The sequence below is a fragment of the Paroedura picta genome, chromosome 16 (assembly GCF_049243985.1).
Source record: "Paroedura picta isolate Pp20150507F chromosome 16, Ppicta_v3.0, whole genome shotgun sequence".
NCBI classification, from domain to species: Eukaryota; Metazoa; Chordata; class Lepidosauria; order Squamata; family Gekkonidae; genus Paroedura; species Paroedura picta.
Genome location: NC_135384.1, coordinates 9,264,097 through 9,280,641, shown reverse-complemented (window position 1 = coordinate 9,280,641; position 16,545 = coordinate 9,264,097). Strand labels below are relative to the sequence as shown.

At 50.8% G+C, this 16,545-nt stretch overlaps 2 protein-coding genes across 2 annotated transcripts; one reads left to right on the top strand and one right to left on the bottom strand.

Annotated features, from left to right (window-relative positions):
- Positions 1–932: 932 nt before the first annotated feature.
- Positions 933–8,783, top strand: LOC143825908 (protein tipD-like). Its single transcript, XM_077314321.1, has 10 exons — positions 933–1,345; positions 1,446–1,530; positions 1,753–1,888; positions 2,514–2,703; positions 3,418–3,526; positions 4,347–4,378; positions 4,573–4,672; positions 5,635–5,700; positions 6,914–7,006; positions 7,687–8,783. The coding sequence occupies exons 1-10, from the start codon at positions 1,227–1,229 to the stop codon at positions 7,807–7,809; spliced, it is 1,053 nt and encodes a 350-aa protein (XP_077170436.1). The 5' UTR covers positions 933–1,226; the 3' UTR covers positions 7,810–8,783.
- A 196-nt stretch (positions 8,784–8,979) lies between these two features.
- LOC143825907 (ADP-ribosylhydrolase ARH1-like) lies at positions 8,980–15,725 on the bottom strand. The gene is made up of 8 exons (XM_077314320.1): positions 15,599–15,725; positions 14,423–14,652; positions 13,726–13,824; positions 11,944–12,049; positions 11,782–11,861; positions 10,711–10,894; positions 9,353–9,567; positions 8,980–9,234 (listed from the first exon to the last, which is right to left on the bottom strand). The coding sequence occupies exons 1-8, from the start codon at positions 15,607–15,609 to the stop codon at positions 9,071–9,073; spliced, it is 1,089 nt and encodes a 362-aa protein (XP_077170435.1). The 5' UTR covers positions 15,610–15,725; the 3' UTR covers positions 8,980–9,070.
- Between the last annotated feature and the right edge of the window lie 820 nt (positions 15,726–16,545).

Here is a 16,545-nt window from a genome sequence, read left to right as displayed (position 1 = left end):
CTGCTCGGTCAGAACAGCTTTATCAGTGCCATAGTGAGCCCAAGGCCACCCAGCTGGTTGCATGTGGGGGAGTGCAGAATCGAACCCAGCTCACCACATTAGAAGCCTGCACTCCTAACCACAACACCAAGCTGTAGGAATGTCACTGGAAATGTCAAAATCCAAATGAGGAACCAGTGAATCCTGGGTTTTTGTTTGCAAATGCTTCCTCGGTGGACCCTGACAAAAACATTCCTGCACAAGTGCAAAGAGGCCTGTAGATAATTATCACTTCCTAATGAATTCTTTGCTTAATTGGAAGGTGACAACTCCTAAAACCATAAAAGACTCTAAGGAAGGTTCCAAGACCAAAAAAGTTGGCAGTGCCATGGAGGGAAGGAGGGGAGTCTATCTGCAGAAGACTAGAGGGCAACGGGGGCAGGGGAGAGGAAAGAAGTGAGGCAGATGTGTTGAGGAAGCCTTTGTGTATCTGCCACTCCTTTTCCGGGCTGGTAATATCAAAATCTGTGGGGGAGTGAAGTCCTTCCTCGGGTTGGAGGTCTCCCCCATGGTCTCCTCCACTGCTGCTTCCTTCCTCCCAAAGATGGCCCTTGTAGATTGCCCCAAACATGTCCTGGATCTCAACCAGAGCTTAGCATGCAACCATGGGAACCGTGCCATGGAACCATGCAACCATGGAATCCACAATGCCAAATTCTGGCCTATAGCAGGACATGTCCAAGAGGGACGGGAGAGCTGGAGGATCAAGTCCCCACTGGATTCTCTAGCTGCTCAGGTGAAACGTGTCCCCTGAAGGTAGCCTTGGGTTCAGAGGCTAGTTGAAGCCAGTTCTCCTGCATTCTCAGGAACCTTCGGCTTCCCTTCGTAGACGCCATGGCAACCAGGTGGGTTCTTCCATCTTCCCATTGGTTGCTAGGAGCTGGTGTAGAACCAGAGAGGGGGAGAAAGAGAGGCCGGGGAAGGAAGAGAGGCTGGCGCAGGGATGAAGGGCGGCAGGGTTGAGGGCTGCTGGGGAAATGGGACATGGGGACAGTAGGGCGGGTCCTTTGTGTCTCTGGCGGGTTGCTGATGGGAATTAAGGCTCAGCACAGGGGGAAAGGGCATTGGGGAGAAGGGGAACAGCAAGGAGCCAAGAAACAGGGAAAGGATTAAGAAGGCAGGTGGGTTAACAGATAGCCTCGCCTTTCTCCCCCTTCAAGACCCACCCACCCACCCACCACTGGGCCATGCAGCCCTCCACACGCCGGGGCCGCCTCTCCGCGGCAGGGCCAAGCAGCATCATGGGCCAAGATACCATTACGAGCAGCCCTTCCATATCTGGAGACCTTCGGCTGCTCCACACCATGTAGGTGACAAAGGTGCAGTTGGAGCCAAGGCTACGATAGACCCCCCCCATCCCCTCAATAGCCCACTGAGACCCCGTGCCTGCTTGTTTTGCTTTCCAGAGATTGTGGAGACCAGCTGCTTTGCTGCCAGTTCAACAATGACGGGACACGGATTGCTGCGGGCTTGCGGACCGGCACCATTAAGGTCAGTTTTGTAGGAACGGTTCCCTCCCTGCCCTCCCCTTCCCCCTACGAAGTGCCCCAGCCGAGGACACTCCTAGGTCCTAGCAATCACACTCAGACTGTGAGTGACATGTTCAGACTTCATTCCTCAGTCTAATTGTCCGATTTGAAAACATGGGTGGTGATGGTGGTGGTGTTTTGCTTCCCCAGCATCATGTTCTTGACACTCCTCTCTTCCCTCCAGGTCTATTCGGTCAGCGATGGCTCCCTGATTCATGTTCTCACGGATCAAGATACTACCACCACAGGACTTCCTGTCACCTCGATGCGCTTCATGCCCCGTGGCCCTGCCCACAATGGAGATGCGCTGCTGGCCACCTGTGAGTGATACTTGTACTGTGTCTTGGCTTTGACTTTTGCTCTTTTCCTCCTGGAGTTCAACGGGGACCGTGGCCCGGCATGCCTGACCTTTAGTCAAGACCCAACTGGGAGATTCTAAGTAGAGTGATACTTTGATTGCAGTCAGAGGTGACCAGAGTCAAAATATCAAGAGGTCCACTCAAAATAATGGCATCATTCATTACCTTCTCAAGCACGTGTAAATTACCTTGATCATCCATCCATCCATCCATCCATCCATCCATCCATCCATCCATCCATCCATCCATCCATCCATCCATCCATCCATCCATCCGGGCTATCATCTCTTAACATACTAACGGATACGTTCTGGAGGTTTGCTGGGTGTTAGCCAACCTAAGCTTGTCTGTGACCACCTACAAACCTAATTTGGACTTCCCTCCTGAGAACCTGACCTGTGAGCCCACCCTTTCGAGTGCAACTCGAAAGCTCACGCCTTGAATAAATCTCGGTTGGTCTTAAAGGTGCTGCTGGACTCTGGCTTCGTTGGGCTACTTCAGACCAACACGGTGACCGACTTGAACCCAACTCCTTTCAGTTTTGCTTTAGATCACCCCTGTTCTAATCCCTTCTCCCCACGGACAGATTCCAGTGGGATGGTAAAGCTATGGCACGTGCCTTCCCATACCTGCATGCGCACGATGAAGGAGAACCGCCAAACCATGATAGCCTCCTTCAACCCCTCGGGGTCAAAGTTCATCACAGGCGGAGCAGGGCCCGGGATCTACATGTACGATGCGCAGACGTGGGTCAATCTGGAGACTTTCCAGTCCAGGTAAGCTGGGCCTGCGGGTAGGGTTGCCAGCTCTGGGTTGGGAAAGACCTGGAGACTTTGGGGATGGAGCCGGGAGTGGGCTGGATTTGGGGCAGGGCAGGACTTCATTGGTGTCTAAGGCTATGGAGTCCACCCTCTAAATAGGGCTGCCAGGTTGCCCAGGTGAGGGGTAGGTAGGTAGGTAGATGTAGATAGGCAGGCAAGCAGATGATAAAATAGCTAGCTAGAAAGAATAAATAGATGGCAGAGAGACAGGCTGACAGAAAGGCAGGCGGCTGATGACAGAATAGCTATATAGCAGGGGTAGTCAACCTGTGGTCCTCCAGATGTTCATGGACTACAATTCCCACGAGCCCCTGCCAGCATTTGCATCTGGAGGACCACAGGTTGACTACCCCTGCTATATACCGTATACCAGCAGGGGATAGGGTTGCCAGATTTTGGTTGGGGAACTTCTGGAGATCTGGAGAGGACAGGGACCTCACTGGGGTGTAATGCCATAGAGTCCCCCCTCCAAAACACCCATTTCCCCCCCCCCCAGGGCAACTGATCTCTGTAGTCTGGAGATGCACTGTAGTCTCAGGAGATCCTCTGCTCCACCTGGAGGCTGGCATCCTTAGTAGATAGGCAGAACGATATTTTTTTAAGCTTGCTCTGACTTTATTCTCAGTTGCCACCTTGGTTCCCTAAGCTGCCACACCCTTGTTCCTCCAGCGATAACCCAAGCACGGTGGACGGGCACTGGTCCCGCGTTTACGCCTTGACTTTCTTCCCCGAAAATGACGAACGCTTTCTCTCTGGAGGATGGGACAACACAGTACAGGTGATGGGGGTGGCGTCAGTGGCGGGGGACGCAGAGGTGAAGTGGGCAGGGGGGTCGGTAATGTGTATGTTTGGGAATGCGACATGCAACTTTGGGGCGGGCCGTGCAGTTCTGGGATTTGGGAGGGGGTCTAGCAGAAGGCGGGGGCTAGCCGTGCACCCACGTAGCTGCCAGTCTCGGTGTGGAAATAAATGCCAAGGATAGCTCTGTGATCGATATGGTAAAGGTAAAGGAATCCCCTGTGCAAGCACCGGGTCATCCTTGGGGTGACGCCCTCCAGCATTTTCATGGCAGACTCAATACGGGGTGGTTTGCCAGTGCCTTCCCCAGTCATTACCGTTTACCCCCCAGCAAGCTGGGTACTGATTTTACTGACCCCGGAAGGATGGAGCCGGCTGCTGGGATCGAACTTCCAGCCTCATGGGCAGAGCGTTCAGACTGCATGTCTGCTGCCTTACCACTCTGTGCCACAAGAGGCTCTGTGATCAATACATATGAATTAATTTACTGCCACCTCTTGTGAAACCATTCCAGGGCCCTCAAGGGAACCCCCAGGGTTCCACAAAACCCCAGTTGAAAGAGCCTGGTTGAAACCGATTTTAAAATGTGATTTTGTTACGGGTATTTCGGTTTGTTCGCTGCCTCGGTGACCTTTGTGAGGGCAAAAAGGCAGTAGATTTTTAAAAATTAGACAACAATATTCTCTCGTCTCTGTGCTCCATGCAGGCCATATGAAAGCAAGCCAAGGGAGCTTTATCAGGGAAATGTGGGCAGTTTTGTGCCCCGTCTAACCTCGCTTCTCTGACTTGTGTCCCCCCAGTTCTGGAACGTCCAACTACCACATTCCCAACGGTATGCCTGCACCTCCTCCTTCCTTCCCTCCATCACTCTTTTGCTTTGCCTCCCCTGCCATCCCGTTCTCTCCCCCCTTCTGTTCTTTTTTCCATGTTCTGCCCCTCTTGAGCCTTAATCACCCTCCCCATCTCTCTCTACCCCACACTTACTTTCCCCCTCCTCTCACTTCCTCCCTACCGCTTGCCTCACAGGCGTCTCTCCGGACCCCACGTCTGTGGTGATGCGGTCTCCATTGACAAAACCGGAACCCAAATCCTTACCGGTTCGTGGAGGAGGAACAACACCTTGCAGGTGAGCTAGGTCGCACTTAGAATCATAGAGTTGGAAGGGGCCACACAGGCCATCTAGTCCAACCCCCTGCTCAACGCAGGATCAGCCCAAAGCATCCTAAAGCATCCAAGAAAAGTGTGTATCCAACCTTTGCTTGAAGACTGCCAGTGAGGGGGAGCCGATTCCACTGCTGAACACTTCAGACGCCCCAGGATAGAGAGAGGGGATTTTGAAGCTATTTTGGAGCTGGAAGGGGTCTCTACGAGGGATAGACAGGGAGGGGTATTTGGGAGGAGGAGAAAGAGGAGGAGGTGGGGGAAGTTCTTGAGTTTTTTTGGAAGGGAGAATCATTCCCAAGTGGGGAGAAGAACCGGGGCTCTGAAGAATCAGAGAGCACTAGTGTATTTGTGATATTGCATGGCAGGGGCTCATGGGAATTGTAGTCTATGAACATCTGGAGGATCACAGGTTGACTACCCCTGGCTTAGTGGAACTACGGGGTAGGGATGAAAGCCAGCATGGTATGGTGGTCACAGTGTCAGGCAGAGTTCCTGGTTCGAATCTCCCCTCTGCTACAGAAGCACAGTGGGTGGCCTTAACCCCTGGAGAGTTCTCACATAACCCCAGGGTTCCCCAGACCCCCAGCTGGGAATGCCTGATTGGAACAAAAAATAAAATCGGAGTCCAGGAGCACCTTTTAAGACCAACAAAGATTTATTCAGTGCATGCCCTCAAAAGCTCACGCCTTGAATAAATCTTTGTCGGTCTTAAAGGTCCTACTGGACTCTGATTTTATTGTGCTACTTCAGACCAACACGGCGACCCATTTGGATCGAAACAAAAAATGTTAGCGTTGACCTCCGCATCTCTAATCTTCAAACTTAATGAGAGGTGGCCTAAAATATTTGTTTATTCTTGACACAGAAAATCTAAACACCAGTGATGTTTTACATGAGTAGCAGCTGCTTTTCTCCCTAATCCAGATCTGGGATGCTGAAACGGGAAACAAGATCTTGGACATCCCAGAAGACTTCCGGGGACACTCGCAGGTTGAAGACCCCTTCCTGGCCCTCTCTCCTGTGCTCCCGCCCTGTCCTGAACCAAGCAGCTGCCCTTCTGCTGCGACTTCTCCCCCCACGCAGAGAGACAAGTTATGAGTGCCTTGCCCAGGGGTCCCCAATCATTTCAAACCTGAATCAAGGGGCGGGTGCAGCTCATTGCCGCAGGAGGTGGGGCTGACCACATAAACAGGTCAGGGATTGCAGTTACACATGATTCCAAAAGGAACGCTTCAACATTTCAGGGGGGAAACGCTGTTTGACAGTGTCTTCAAAAAGGGATGCAGACCCCTTGAAGATCCTTGCACCATGGCCTTACGCTCTGCGGGGGCCAACCTATTGGTCATTCCCGGCCCCAAGGAAGCTCCCCTGGCCTCAACCAGGGCCAGGGCCTTTTCGGTCCTGGCCCCAACCTGGTGGAAGGAGCTCCCGGAAGAGCTGCGGGCCCTGCGGGAACTTCCGCCAGGCTTTTGGTTGAGGTTGGGCAGCAAGGGATATCTGCCCCCCCCCTCACAAATGTGGCAGTTGCGTGCGCCATCACCCCACCCCTTTTTTCCCTTCCTTTTAGTGGGGTTATGGAAATTGGGTTAGTTTGCATGAACCTGGCCGCCATTCTTGTCTTGCCTTGTTGTGATTAATGTACTATGTTTGATTGTTCTTATTACTGTTTTTAGGGGATTGATTTTATGTGACCTGCCTCGAGCCTCTGGGGGGAGGTGGGATATAAATTAAAGGATAATAATAATGATATTATTATTATTATTATTATTATTATTATTATTATTATTATTGTGGCAGTTACTGCCAAAGCAGCTTTTAAGATACCTGTGCAGCCAAATAAGATTTTGCATAGCCCTCTTGGACAAAAGCCCAACCTGGCCTTGCCGGTTTTCTACAAACCACTTAAGTTTCAATAAAGTACTTAACAAAGGTACTCTGATCTGAAACCACTTGGTGGGCGTCAGGGGAGGTGCCCAGGGGCGCCACATTGGAGACCCCTGGCCTAGACAGTCCCAGTTTGGTTATCTTCTGAAACAAAGTGCTGTCACTTCTGTAGCTTCTCTCCACCAGCTTGTGGACTGCCTTGACTGATCTGGTCCCCAGTAGTGGAAAGCGGGTCTTTCCTCGCACTAAAAGACAATTGGGCTTCCCGTTCTCTTTCTGGTCAAGTCCGCCTCTGTGATTTTCCTCTTCCTTCCCCCAGATTTACACCTGCCACTTCCTTGGCACTGACCACATTATAGCCGGAGGGAGTCGGAACAACACCTGCAGGCTCATCGACAAAAGAATCCTCATGGTACGGCTACCAAACGGGGGATCGCTGGAGAGAAGCTCTGGGGTTGGGGACCCACATACCTGCGGGACTGCCTACCGTCCTATGTTCCCCGCAGGGCCTTATGCTCTGCGGGAGAAAACCTATTGGCCATTCCCAGCCCCAGGGAAGTGCGCCTAGGCTCAACCAGGGCCAGGGCCTTTTCGGTCCTGGCCCCCACCTGGTGGAATGAGCTCCCAGGTGAGCTGCGGGCCCTGCGGGATTTGACATCTTTCTGCAGGGCCTGCAAAACGGAGCTCTTCCGCCGGGTTTATGGTTGAGGCTGGGACCAGCGGAGGAGATTGGCTGCCCCCTCCCCCCGGCGAAAGGAGGTTGTGGGCCTGTGGACATCATGCGGGCATCATGGACTAGATGGCCTGTATGGCCCCTTCCAACTCTATGATTCTATGCCACCCCATTGCTCTCAACGCCTCTAGTTGGGATGGGGAAGTAGGTTGGGAGATCATTCGCCATGATGTGAGTTTTTAAGTCTTTTAATGGGGGTGATTTTAATGGGGCTTTAAGACCATGCTACCCGCCATGAGCCCATTGAGGAGTGGCAGGATACAAATCAAATAAATAAATAAATAAATAAATAAATAAATAAATACATTTTGGGGGTTCTGCATTGGCTGATGTGTTGTTTTCTTTCTCTCCCCTGCCAGAGCACGGGAGTACTGAATGACTTGCCGGGGGGCGTCTACAGCACCCACGTCAACACCCGCGGAGTCCTCGGCACCACCTCCAGCAACCTCATCTATCTCACCCAGACTCCAGTTCGACCGTGAGCCCCTCCCTTGAGCTGGCTCAGAACGGGAGTCTTGCTGCCGCCAAGAGGAACGCCGATTTCTTCCGATCCCGCTCCTCTTCCAAGGATTGTCACCAGCTGGGGTTCCCAAGGAGCCTCAGCGCCTATCCCTAGTTTCCCATCATGCTTTGCTGCAGAAGGTCGTTACGAGTCTACCAGCCGTCCTCCCAGAATGCTCTGCTCCCTACACTTTCGTATCATGTTTTGCCACCAGAGATTTACGCCGGGCTCGATGTGGCCTCCCAGCATGCTCTGCTGGTCATCACCTTCCCATCATGCTCTTCTGCTTCCAGTGCATGCCATGGCCTCCCCATCAATTGCTTGTGGAAATGTCTTCACTTTTTGGATTTGCTGGCAGCTGCTATGAGTATTTCAGCATCCTGTCTTTCCATGAACTGATGTCCCTCTAATCTGTGCTGAGGGGAAGTGGCTAACCTCTTAACTCCCATAGGTGTCACGTACCTCCGCCTTCTGTCATCCTTTGCTGAAGATACAGCCAGCCTCATCATGGCCTCACGGCAGACCTCCTTTTCCCTTGGCTGTTGCTCCCCTTACCGTGGAGAATCATGATGACTTAACACTCAGTTCTACCTTCTCCTGAAGCCAGGCTTGCTTTCCATTCATTTTTCGGAAGAATAACCCTTGGTAGTTTTTCACAAATTTGCCATTCCTGTCTAGGGAGTTAAGGTGGCAAATTCTTCTCTCTTTCTCTCGCTCTTCATCCCAGGTTGACTGCCCAGATAACCGGCCTTGGTGCCAAATTAAAACCATCTTGGCTGGACCTGTATGTGTGTCCAGGTCTGCTGGGTTTGGCCACACTAGAGTGTAACAGCTGGGAGCCTGAGTTCCAAAAAGGAATCCAGGATTTAGTAGCAGAACCTGTTTTCCCCCTTCAATGACAGGGCTCAGCCATGAAAATGTGTGAAGCAATAATAAAGAAGAAAGTGCCTCTGGGCTTGTGCGGAGTGCACTTCCCTCGCCACGGGATATTCACAGCTGTCCTCCCCACCATTGTGATCCGTGGTACTGTCTCTTGAGGCAAAGACACACGTTTCCTAAAGGAGTTGGAGCTTGAGTGTGGCCAGTTTCGGTTCAGACCTTCAACGCCCGCAATTCCCCTCCTGTAGCTAGTTAGACCAACACACACGAGAACTGTAAACATGGCTCCAGTTTATTCTACAAAGAGCAGATTCTGGCCTTTTGGAAAACTTCCACTAGGCGTGGGGGATGCCAGATGGCTCTCAGACAGATTTCTGTCCCCAGGCAAGGTCATAGAGATGATCGGCCGCAGTCACCATCTTCTCTCGGTATTCAAGCTCCTGGTGATTTCCCTCCGGGACCCCCCTGAATCCATGAGCGAGACCCCAGCAGGTTGCCGCGATCACCCCTGTCGAATCACTGTCTCCTGTCAGATGGGAAAACCAAGGAACACAGAAAGGGGAAAGCGTGAGATGCAGCCATCTCCAGGGTGGGATGCTTGTTCATACATGGCTCTCATTGGCCGTGTCTCCTCCCTGACTCACCACCGTGGAACATGGCCCGGCTGCACAGCTCCTCCCAGCTGTCCCCTGCGCTCAATAGAGCATCGTAGGCGATCATGGGGGCATCATGACCACTCCGCCCGGCCCAGCCATCCAGGCTGAACGTTTTGTAGATGACGTCTCGCTCGGCAGGGCCGTAGGCAGGAGGAAAGCGGGCAGGACCCTGGCCACTGACAAGACCGCGCTCTGAAAGGTACCTAAAGGGGAGAGGGGAAATTGATACGGACATAATTGAAAAATACTTCCATATATTTAAGCCTGGAAACCTTTGACACATCTCACCACTCTGTATTTATTACACTTTTAAATCCATCTCCTAGTTCCTTTTTTTTAAGAGCTATGGATAGTGGACATGCTTTTCATGGGCCTTTTCTATGCTCATTTGTGTTGGTTTGGGGCCCCTACTGCTTCATGTTAATTTCCTTTTCCGCACAGAACAGCTCCCTCTGTTGGTTGCTTCAGTATTACATCACTGTGTTTCTGGCATATTTCCCTGCAGACAGTTTTAAAGTGCAGGGAAATATGATGAAGATACAGCAACTTCATATCATATTTATGGGTGGAAAAGGAAGAAAACCGAACAGGGGCATGGAAGCAACAAAAATGTGAATGCAGAAGAGACCATCCATGCAACAACCTGTGAGGCAAGTGGAGACATAACCGCTGCTGTTATAAGGAGTAGGGATTTGAATCTTGGACCTCCTAGTCACTTAGTCTAACTCTAATTGCTATAACACTATCACTTTACGGCACCTGGAAATCTCCTCTTAACATTTCAGTATTCAACCGTACAGCTATTGCTTTATGTCAGAGCTAAGTGAAAGTCTTCTGCAAACTTGAACACATTTTTGTAAACATAAGGTGAAGTGTTAGATTTTTGCAAAAAGAGGTATTTTAAAAAGAGGTACTGTACAACTTGTTTTTAGTTAAAAACCCTCATTCTGTTGACTCCGTAAAAGAGAATTTGAATTATGAGAAGACACACTATTGCAAACCAAACTTGGGAGAATGTGTTTGATTCCCCACTTATTAATATTGATAGATTGCCTTTCAACAGAGAGCTGTTCATGAGGGAAATTACATAATTATCTTTACTGAAACTTTACATCCACAAACACGTCATTATTTCTATTGCTAGGCCACCACCCTCACAGCAGCTATCCCCTGATTGTCCACGGGATATATGGCCATTTATTTTATAACCAAGTTTCTAGTTCTACTGATGGAGGAGGAGAAATCTGAACCAAGAGAGTTAAAAAACAAAACTTGGGGCTTTAGAACTGAGCCATTTCCATCTCCCTCCTTGTCCCCAAAACCCCCTCTCTTCCCAAAGTACTCACCATTCCCATTTCTCCTGGAAATAGGCCCAAGAACCTACATTCGCTTCCGTCTCAACTGCAGCATGCTGGATATGTTCTAAGGCAAGGGGCAGTGTCTTGAGTAATTCTGACCCCCAGCGTTCAAGGGCGAGGCCCTGAACAGCGTAGGCCGTGAAAAGGGCAGAAGCCAAGGCCCCCAGGTAGCCTGTAACAGAGGAAAGGCACAGTGACTTTGTGGCTTATTAATATGTTTATTAAAAATCACATCCCCATACCTTCACGTTCAGAACAATACAAATTCAGGGATCAGCAGCATTACAAAACTATTAAAAGTGAATTACTGGCAAAAAGCTTCGGGTGATGATGGTGCCAGGTAGATCTCTCTTGGGAGGGAATTCCAAAGGCAGGAAGGCACCACCACTGAAAAGTTTATATATATATATATATATATATATATATATATATATATATATATATATATATATATATATATATATATATATATATATATATATATATATATATATATATATATATATATATATATATATATATATATATATATATATATATATATATATATATATATATATATATATATATATATAATTTTCATAAAGATAGAAATATAGAAACGAGACAGTATAAGTTGATAATACAAAGAACAGTAAAATATTACAGTAATAATATTTACAGCCTTAGAACAGTAAAATATAGTCTTCGTTTGTTACACTTAAACCCACTCCATTAGGTGTCTCCTTTTAGTTAAGCTTTAAGTTTAGGCTGGGAGGCACTGCTGAGATATATTTAATAGTACAGATTCAGCTTACTTAGGAGATCTAAGACCCCACGTTAATTACTTGACACAGTCTAAGAGCCATCCTAACAGATATTTTCAGATTTGAATTAAATTAAAATCATGGGACCTGCATGGGAAAAGCCCTATATGAAGGGTATTCCATAAGGAGGATCATAATATACACCAGCTTCTCCTCAACAAACTCTTTCGATCTCAGCATTTTTACTGTTTCACCTACCCCCCCCCCCGAATGCATCCCATAATGGATCTGCTGCCTCATGTTCTCTCATTACCTGTGGGGTGGTGATGGGTCATTCTCCCACTTTCCACGCTGACTTGGACCAAAGTGGTCAGATCTGAAGGATGTGGATACCTGGGAGAAATGTGGCTGTGAGTCAATACGGAATTACTTCTGGTCTGCAGCCCTCTTTGACCCCAATCACACACCCCGATACCTGAGCCCTATGCACATGGACCTCATGGCAGCCCCACAACCTGTAGCACTCGGGTTGAAGGGAATGCGGTAGCCGTCAGGTTCCCCTGGGCGCAACTGGGATGTTCCTATCAGCAGAAGAAGAGAGACACTTTGAGATGTGACCTCTGGCAGTACATAGCTTGTGTCCCCCTCCCCCTTTTTCTTTTTTTCCAAAATGAAGCTGGGGAAGTAAAACACTAGCAGCAGGATCAGTGAGGATTCTTCGCTCTTTCCCCTCTGGCAGCTGAGAGCCAGTTTGGTGTCGTGGTTAGGAGTGCGGACTTCTAATCTGGCATGCCAGGTTCGATTCTGCGCTCCCCCACATGCAGCCATCTGGGTGACCTTGGGCTCGCCATGGCACTGATAAAACTGCTCTGACCGGGCAGTGATATCAGCGCTCTCTCAGCCTCACCCACCTCACAGGGTGTCTGTTGTGGGGAGAGAAATGGGAAGGTGACTGTAAGCCGCTTTGAGCCTTCTTCAGGTAGGGAAAAGCGGCATATAAGAACCAACTCTTCTTCTTCTTCTTCTTTTGGCTAAAACTCTCGGGTAATTTTTCTGCTAAAAATTCCCTCCCCTCTACTTTCCCCCCCATCATGGTGGAAAACAGATGATCTGTCCAGGGGAAGGAGGAAGCAGGTTTGTGGGTGTTCAGTGGGGGGAAACAATGTAGGAGCACCCTGCCCCACTCTCTGTGTAGGTTTTCCATTTTAGATCACAATCTCTGCGGAGGTGCTCTGTAAAAGGGGGAAGGGAGCCAGGAGCTTAACCCCACACAGCTGAAACGTGCACACAGCTTGGCCCTTAGTGTAGGGCTGGTGCGAGTCTCAGCAGGAAGCCCCTGCGTCAAGTTTCCCCACAGCCGCAAACGCACTGGCAGCCTTAGACTGACAAGGCCTCTCAGCCGCACATCACACACACACACACACACACATCCTGTGATCAAGAGATCATAAGCAAAAAAACCCACTTCTTGTTGTGAGAATTGCAGAGTCGTAGGCCCATAGCCTGAAAGAATTGTATCGGGTGGGCAGATGAGCGCACCGGTGATCAGACATCATGATTTATTTTCTCTGCTTGACCTCAACATGATTTTATACCACCACTACTACCACCACAACCTCATCCCTTGCAGCCTTTTTTTTTTTTTAAAGCAGGAGGTCTCTTCAGCCCAGCTAACTGAGAAACAAACTAGCAGCCATTTCCACAGTCCCTTGTACATAGGAAAAGAAGGGGGGAAAATGGAAAAAGGAGGGGTAAGAAGTAGAAAAAACGAAACCACGCTTTCCAAGTGGGACTAAGGGGGAAATCCCTTTCTGACTCCAGAAGCTTACAGCGAATGTGTCGGAATATACATTTCAACAAACGTTTTCATGACTAAAGACAGCAATAGCCTAGACCTAAACATGAAAAAAGAGCTTGTGGTGCAGAGTGGAAGGCAGCAACATGCTGTCTAAAGCTCTGCCCATGAGGCTGGGAGTTTGATACCAACAGCCAGCTCAAGGTTGACTCAGCCTTCCATCCTTCCGAGGTGGGTAAAATGAGTGCCCAGCTTGCTGGGGGGTAAACGGTAATGACTGGGGAAGGCACTGGCAAACCACCCCGTATTGAGTCTGCCATGAAAACGCTGGAGGGCGTCACCCCAAGGGCCAGACATGACCCGGTGCTTGCACAGGGGATACCTTTACCTTTAAACATGAAAATGTTGTTTTTTCAGAGGAATGGATTTTGGTAACTTGCAGTACGGAATGGTATCTTTTACCCAGAATGCTCGTGGGCCCTGGCTTCCTCCCCTCCATGTCCTTCATGGCTTCGACATAGCAGCTGGCCAGTTCTTGGAGCAGAGGCTCACCATTTTTCCCTGAGCCAAAAGATAATTTTTAAATGGTTTAATCACAGAACTTCTTCTTTCCCCACGAAAAAACCAAAGAAACCCCTCAGTTGCTACCACATGTACGGAAACTTTCATGAAAGGCACAGTGGCCATCTTGAAGGCACCTTACCACCACCCCATACCCCACACAATCGTACCCTTTTCCTATCAGGGGATCCCTCTTCCTGGTCCCTGCACCCCACCACCAATCCTATGGCCGGCAGGAGAAAAATATCGTAAAAAGCAATCCTCCTAGGGTGACAGCGTGACACCACTTGTGCAAGAAAGCCCAAAATGATGCCAGTCTGATCTCAGAACTGCTGGGAAGACTACGGTTTGGCCATAGAGTTTCTAGTGATTCCTAGAGAAGCCTGATGCCACTTCCGAGAAAACCCAGAAGTGACATCATACCACAGCCCAGAGGCATCCCCCCCATGCCCCCCACTCCTCCCAGACTCCCACCAGCAGCTGCCCATCGACTGGCAACCCTAGGCTGGCACTAGCACTGTACCGAAAGAGAGAAAAGCTACTGCCAAGGGAGAAGACGAGGCCCTAAGCCTGCCACCACCCCTCTCCGGCTGCATACCTGTGGCCAGGGCTTCAGCGGTTGCCAGGTGTAGCACAGTGTCGTCACTAATGGGCCAGTCCGGGAGGGCCACGCGGACCTGGCGGAGCCCCCCCATTTCTTGGAGCTCTTGGTGGATCTGAGGCCCGGAGGTGCAGTATTCCCAGCGTTGGTTGCGGTAGCCAAGAGCATCCCCTGAGCCGGAGAGCACCATGGCGGCACGATAGGCTTCCTTGGAGGGAACCCGGGGCCTGCCGTGGCAAAGAAGGTAGGACGGTGCGTAAAAGTGTTTTGGGAAAGGGAGGTCAATTTCATGACCTGTGTAGACTAAACTCAATGCGACTGCATCTCTGTGCTTTGAGTGTTACAGGGGTGCCCCCCCCTCTCCGTGGCCAAGGATGGGCCTGGAGGGGGTGGGAAGGGAGGGGGGGTCCAGGTGGGCGTGCCCACAGCTCTGCTTCCCGACCGTAATCTGCACGATCACGCCAATAACAGGGTTTCTCGAAGCCTGAAGAATGTGCCAGGGGTTTCTCAAAAAGTTGAGAAAGGCTGTCCTAGACTAAATGTTTGGGGGTGGAGGGGACGGGAAACTCAGTGGGCTACAATGCCCCAGCGTCCAACCAACCCCATGCCAACCCATGCCATGGTTGCTAACTTTAGAAACAACTCCCTGTGCCTTGAAAGGCTCCTTGCTCTGGAGAACTCATCACACCCCTCTCCTGGCCTGCAGACCAAACTTCTGTTGCTGGCACCCGAGAGCAGCCCAGCCCTCCCTCCCTGCCTACACGCACTGCCCTCCCGAATCTATTTACATGCATTACAGTAGCCAACACGGTTATAATCTTCAGGCGCTCGTATTAGATAGAGCGCGGCGCCTGGTTGCCACCTCTGGCTTGGGAAATTCCTGGAGACTTTTTTGGGGGGGAGGGGAGGGTAGAGCCGCGAGTGAGAGGGATTTGGGGTGAGCGGGCGGGACTTCAGCGTTGCATAATGCCCCGGAGCCCGCCCTCCCAAGCAGCCCTTTCCTCCAGGGGAGCTGCAATCCCGGGGGATCCCCAGGTCCCACCTGGAGGCTGGCATCCCTCCCCACGGGCTTTTAGGGACGGGGCTGGAAGCGGGCAGCATATGCATGGGGGGAGAGGCACCAAAGCAAGGCGGGTGGGGGTTAGTTGGTGGGATATGTGCGTCGGAGCTTACGCGGCTGCCATTGCGGGGGCGATCGGGTAGCCGGAGAGCAGCTGATCGATGTCCGGACCGTCCCCTCCAGCCGGGACACACCCCCTCTCGCTCGGCCGCCTCCTTGCGGCTGCCGCGGGGACTCAGTGCTTTTACGGGCGCCCGACGCGCCTAGCCACGGGAGCGGAGCCAAAATCGCTCCAGGGAACAGAGAGCCCCAGTTCCCCGAGAGCAGGGGTGGCCGGACTGTGGCTCTCCAGCTGTCCATGGACTACAATCCCCATGAGCCCGTGCCGATTGTAGTCCGTGGGCAGCTGGAGAGCCACAGCCCGGCCACCCCTGCAGGCTAGGGAGAAATGGCTGCTATACCTCCCTCCAAATCTCCAGACATCTCGCAACAGAGGGTCCTTTGATTCCCTTTGCCGAATGACTCTTGCCCCGAAGTCTGAAGTTCTCCTAGGGGTCTTGGCCATGCAGCATCTCTTCCTGCTCTAGAAGTCAGTCATTCCCAGCTGGTTTGGAGCCCATTGGGCCATCTGCATGTGGCTTGATGTTGCTGTACTGTAACCTTTTGTCTCCTGCATTTATTGGTTTTGCAGGGAAAGCCAGGAGGCAACAGAATGATATGTGGACTCTTCTTCGACCGGCTCCTAGCAGCCTTGTTATTTTGGAATTACTTGGCTTGTGCTGCCATTATGGATCCAGGCTAGTCAGAGACCCCAGGTCCCCCCCCCCCATGCTGTTTAATTGTTGAATGATTTTACATTCCAACTTCCCTGTGCTGCTGAAAGACCCATTTTTGGCTTCACATCCCTCTTCCCCTCCTTACCGCAATCCAGATGCTCCTGTGTGTCTACAAAAACAATTAGCCCCTTCAAAGATCCCACTTTTTCCTCTATTGCCCCCCCCCTTTTGTTACTTTACATTTAAGGTAAATGTAGGTAAACCTGTGCAAGGTCCGAGTCATG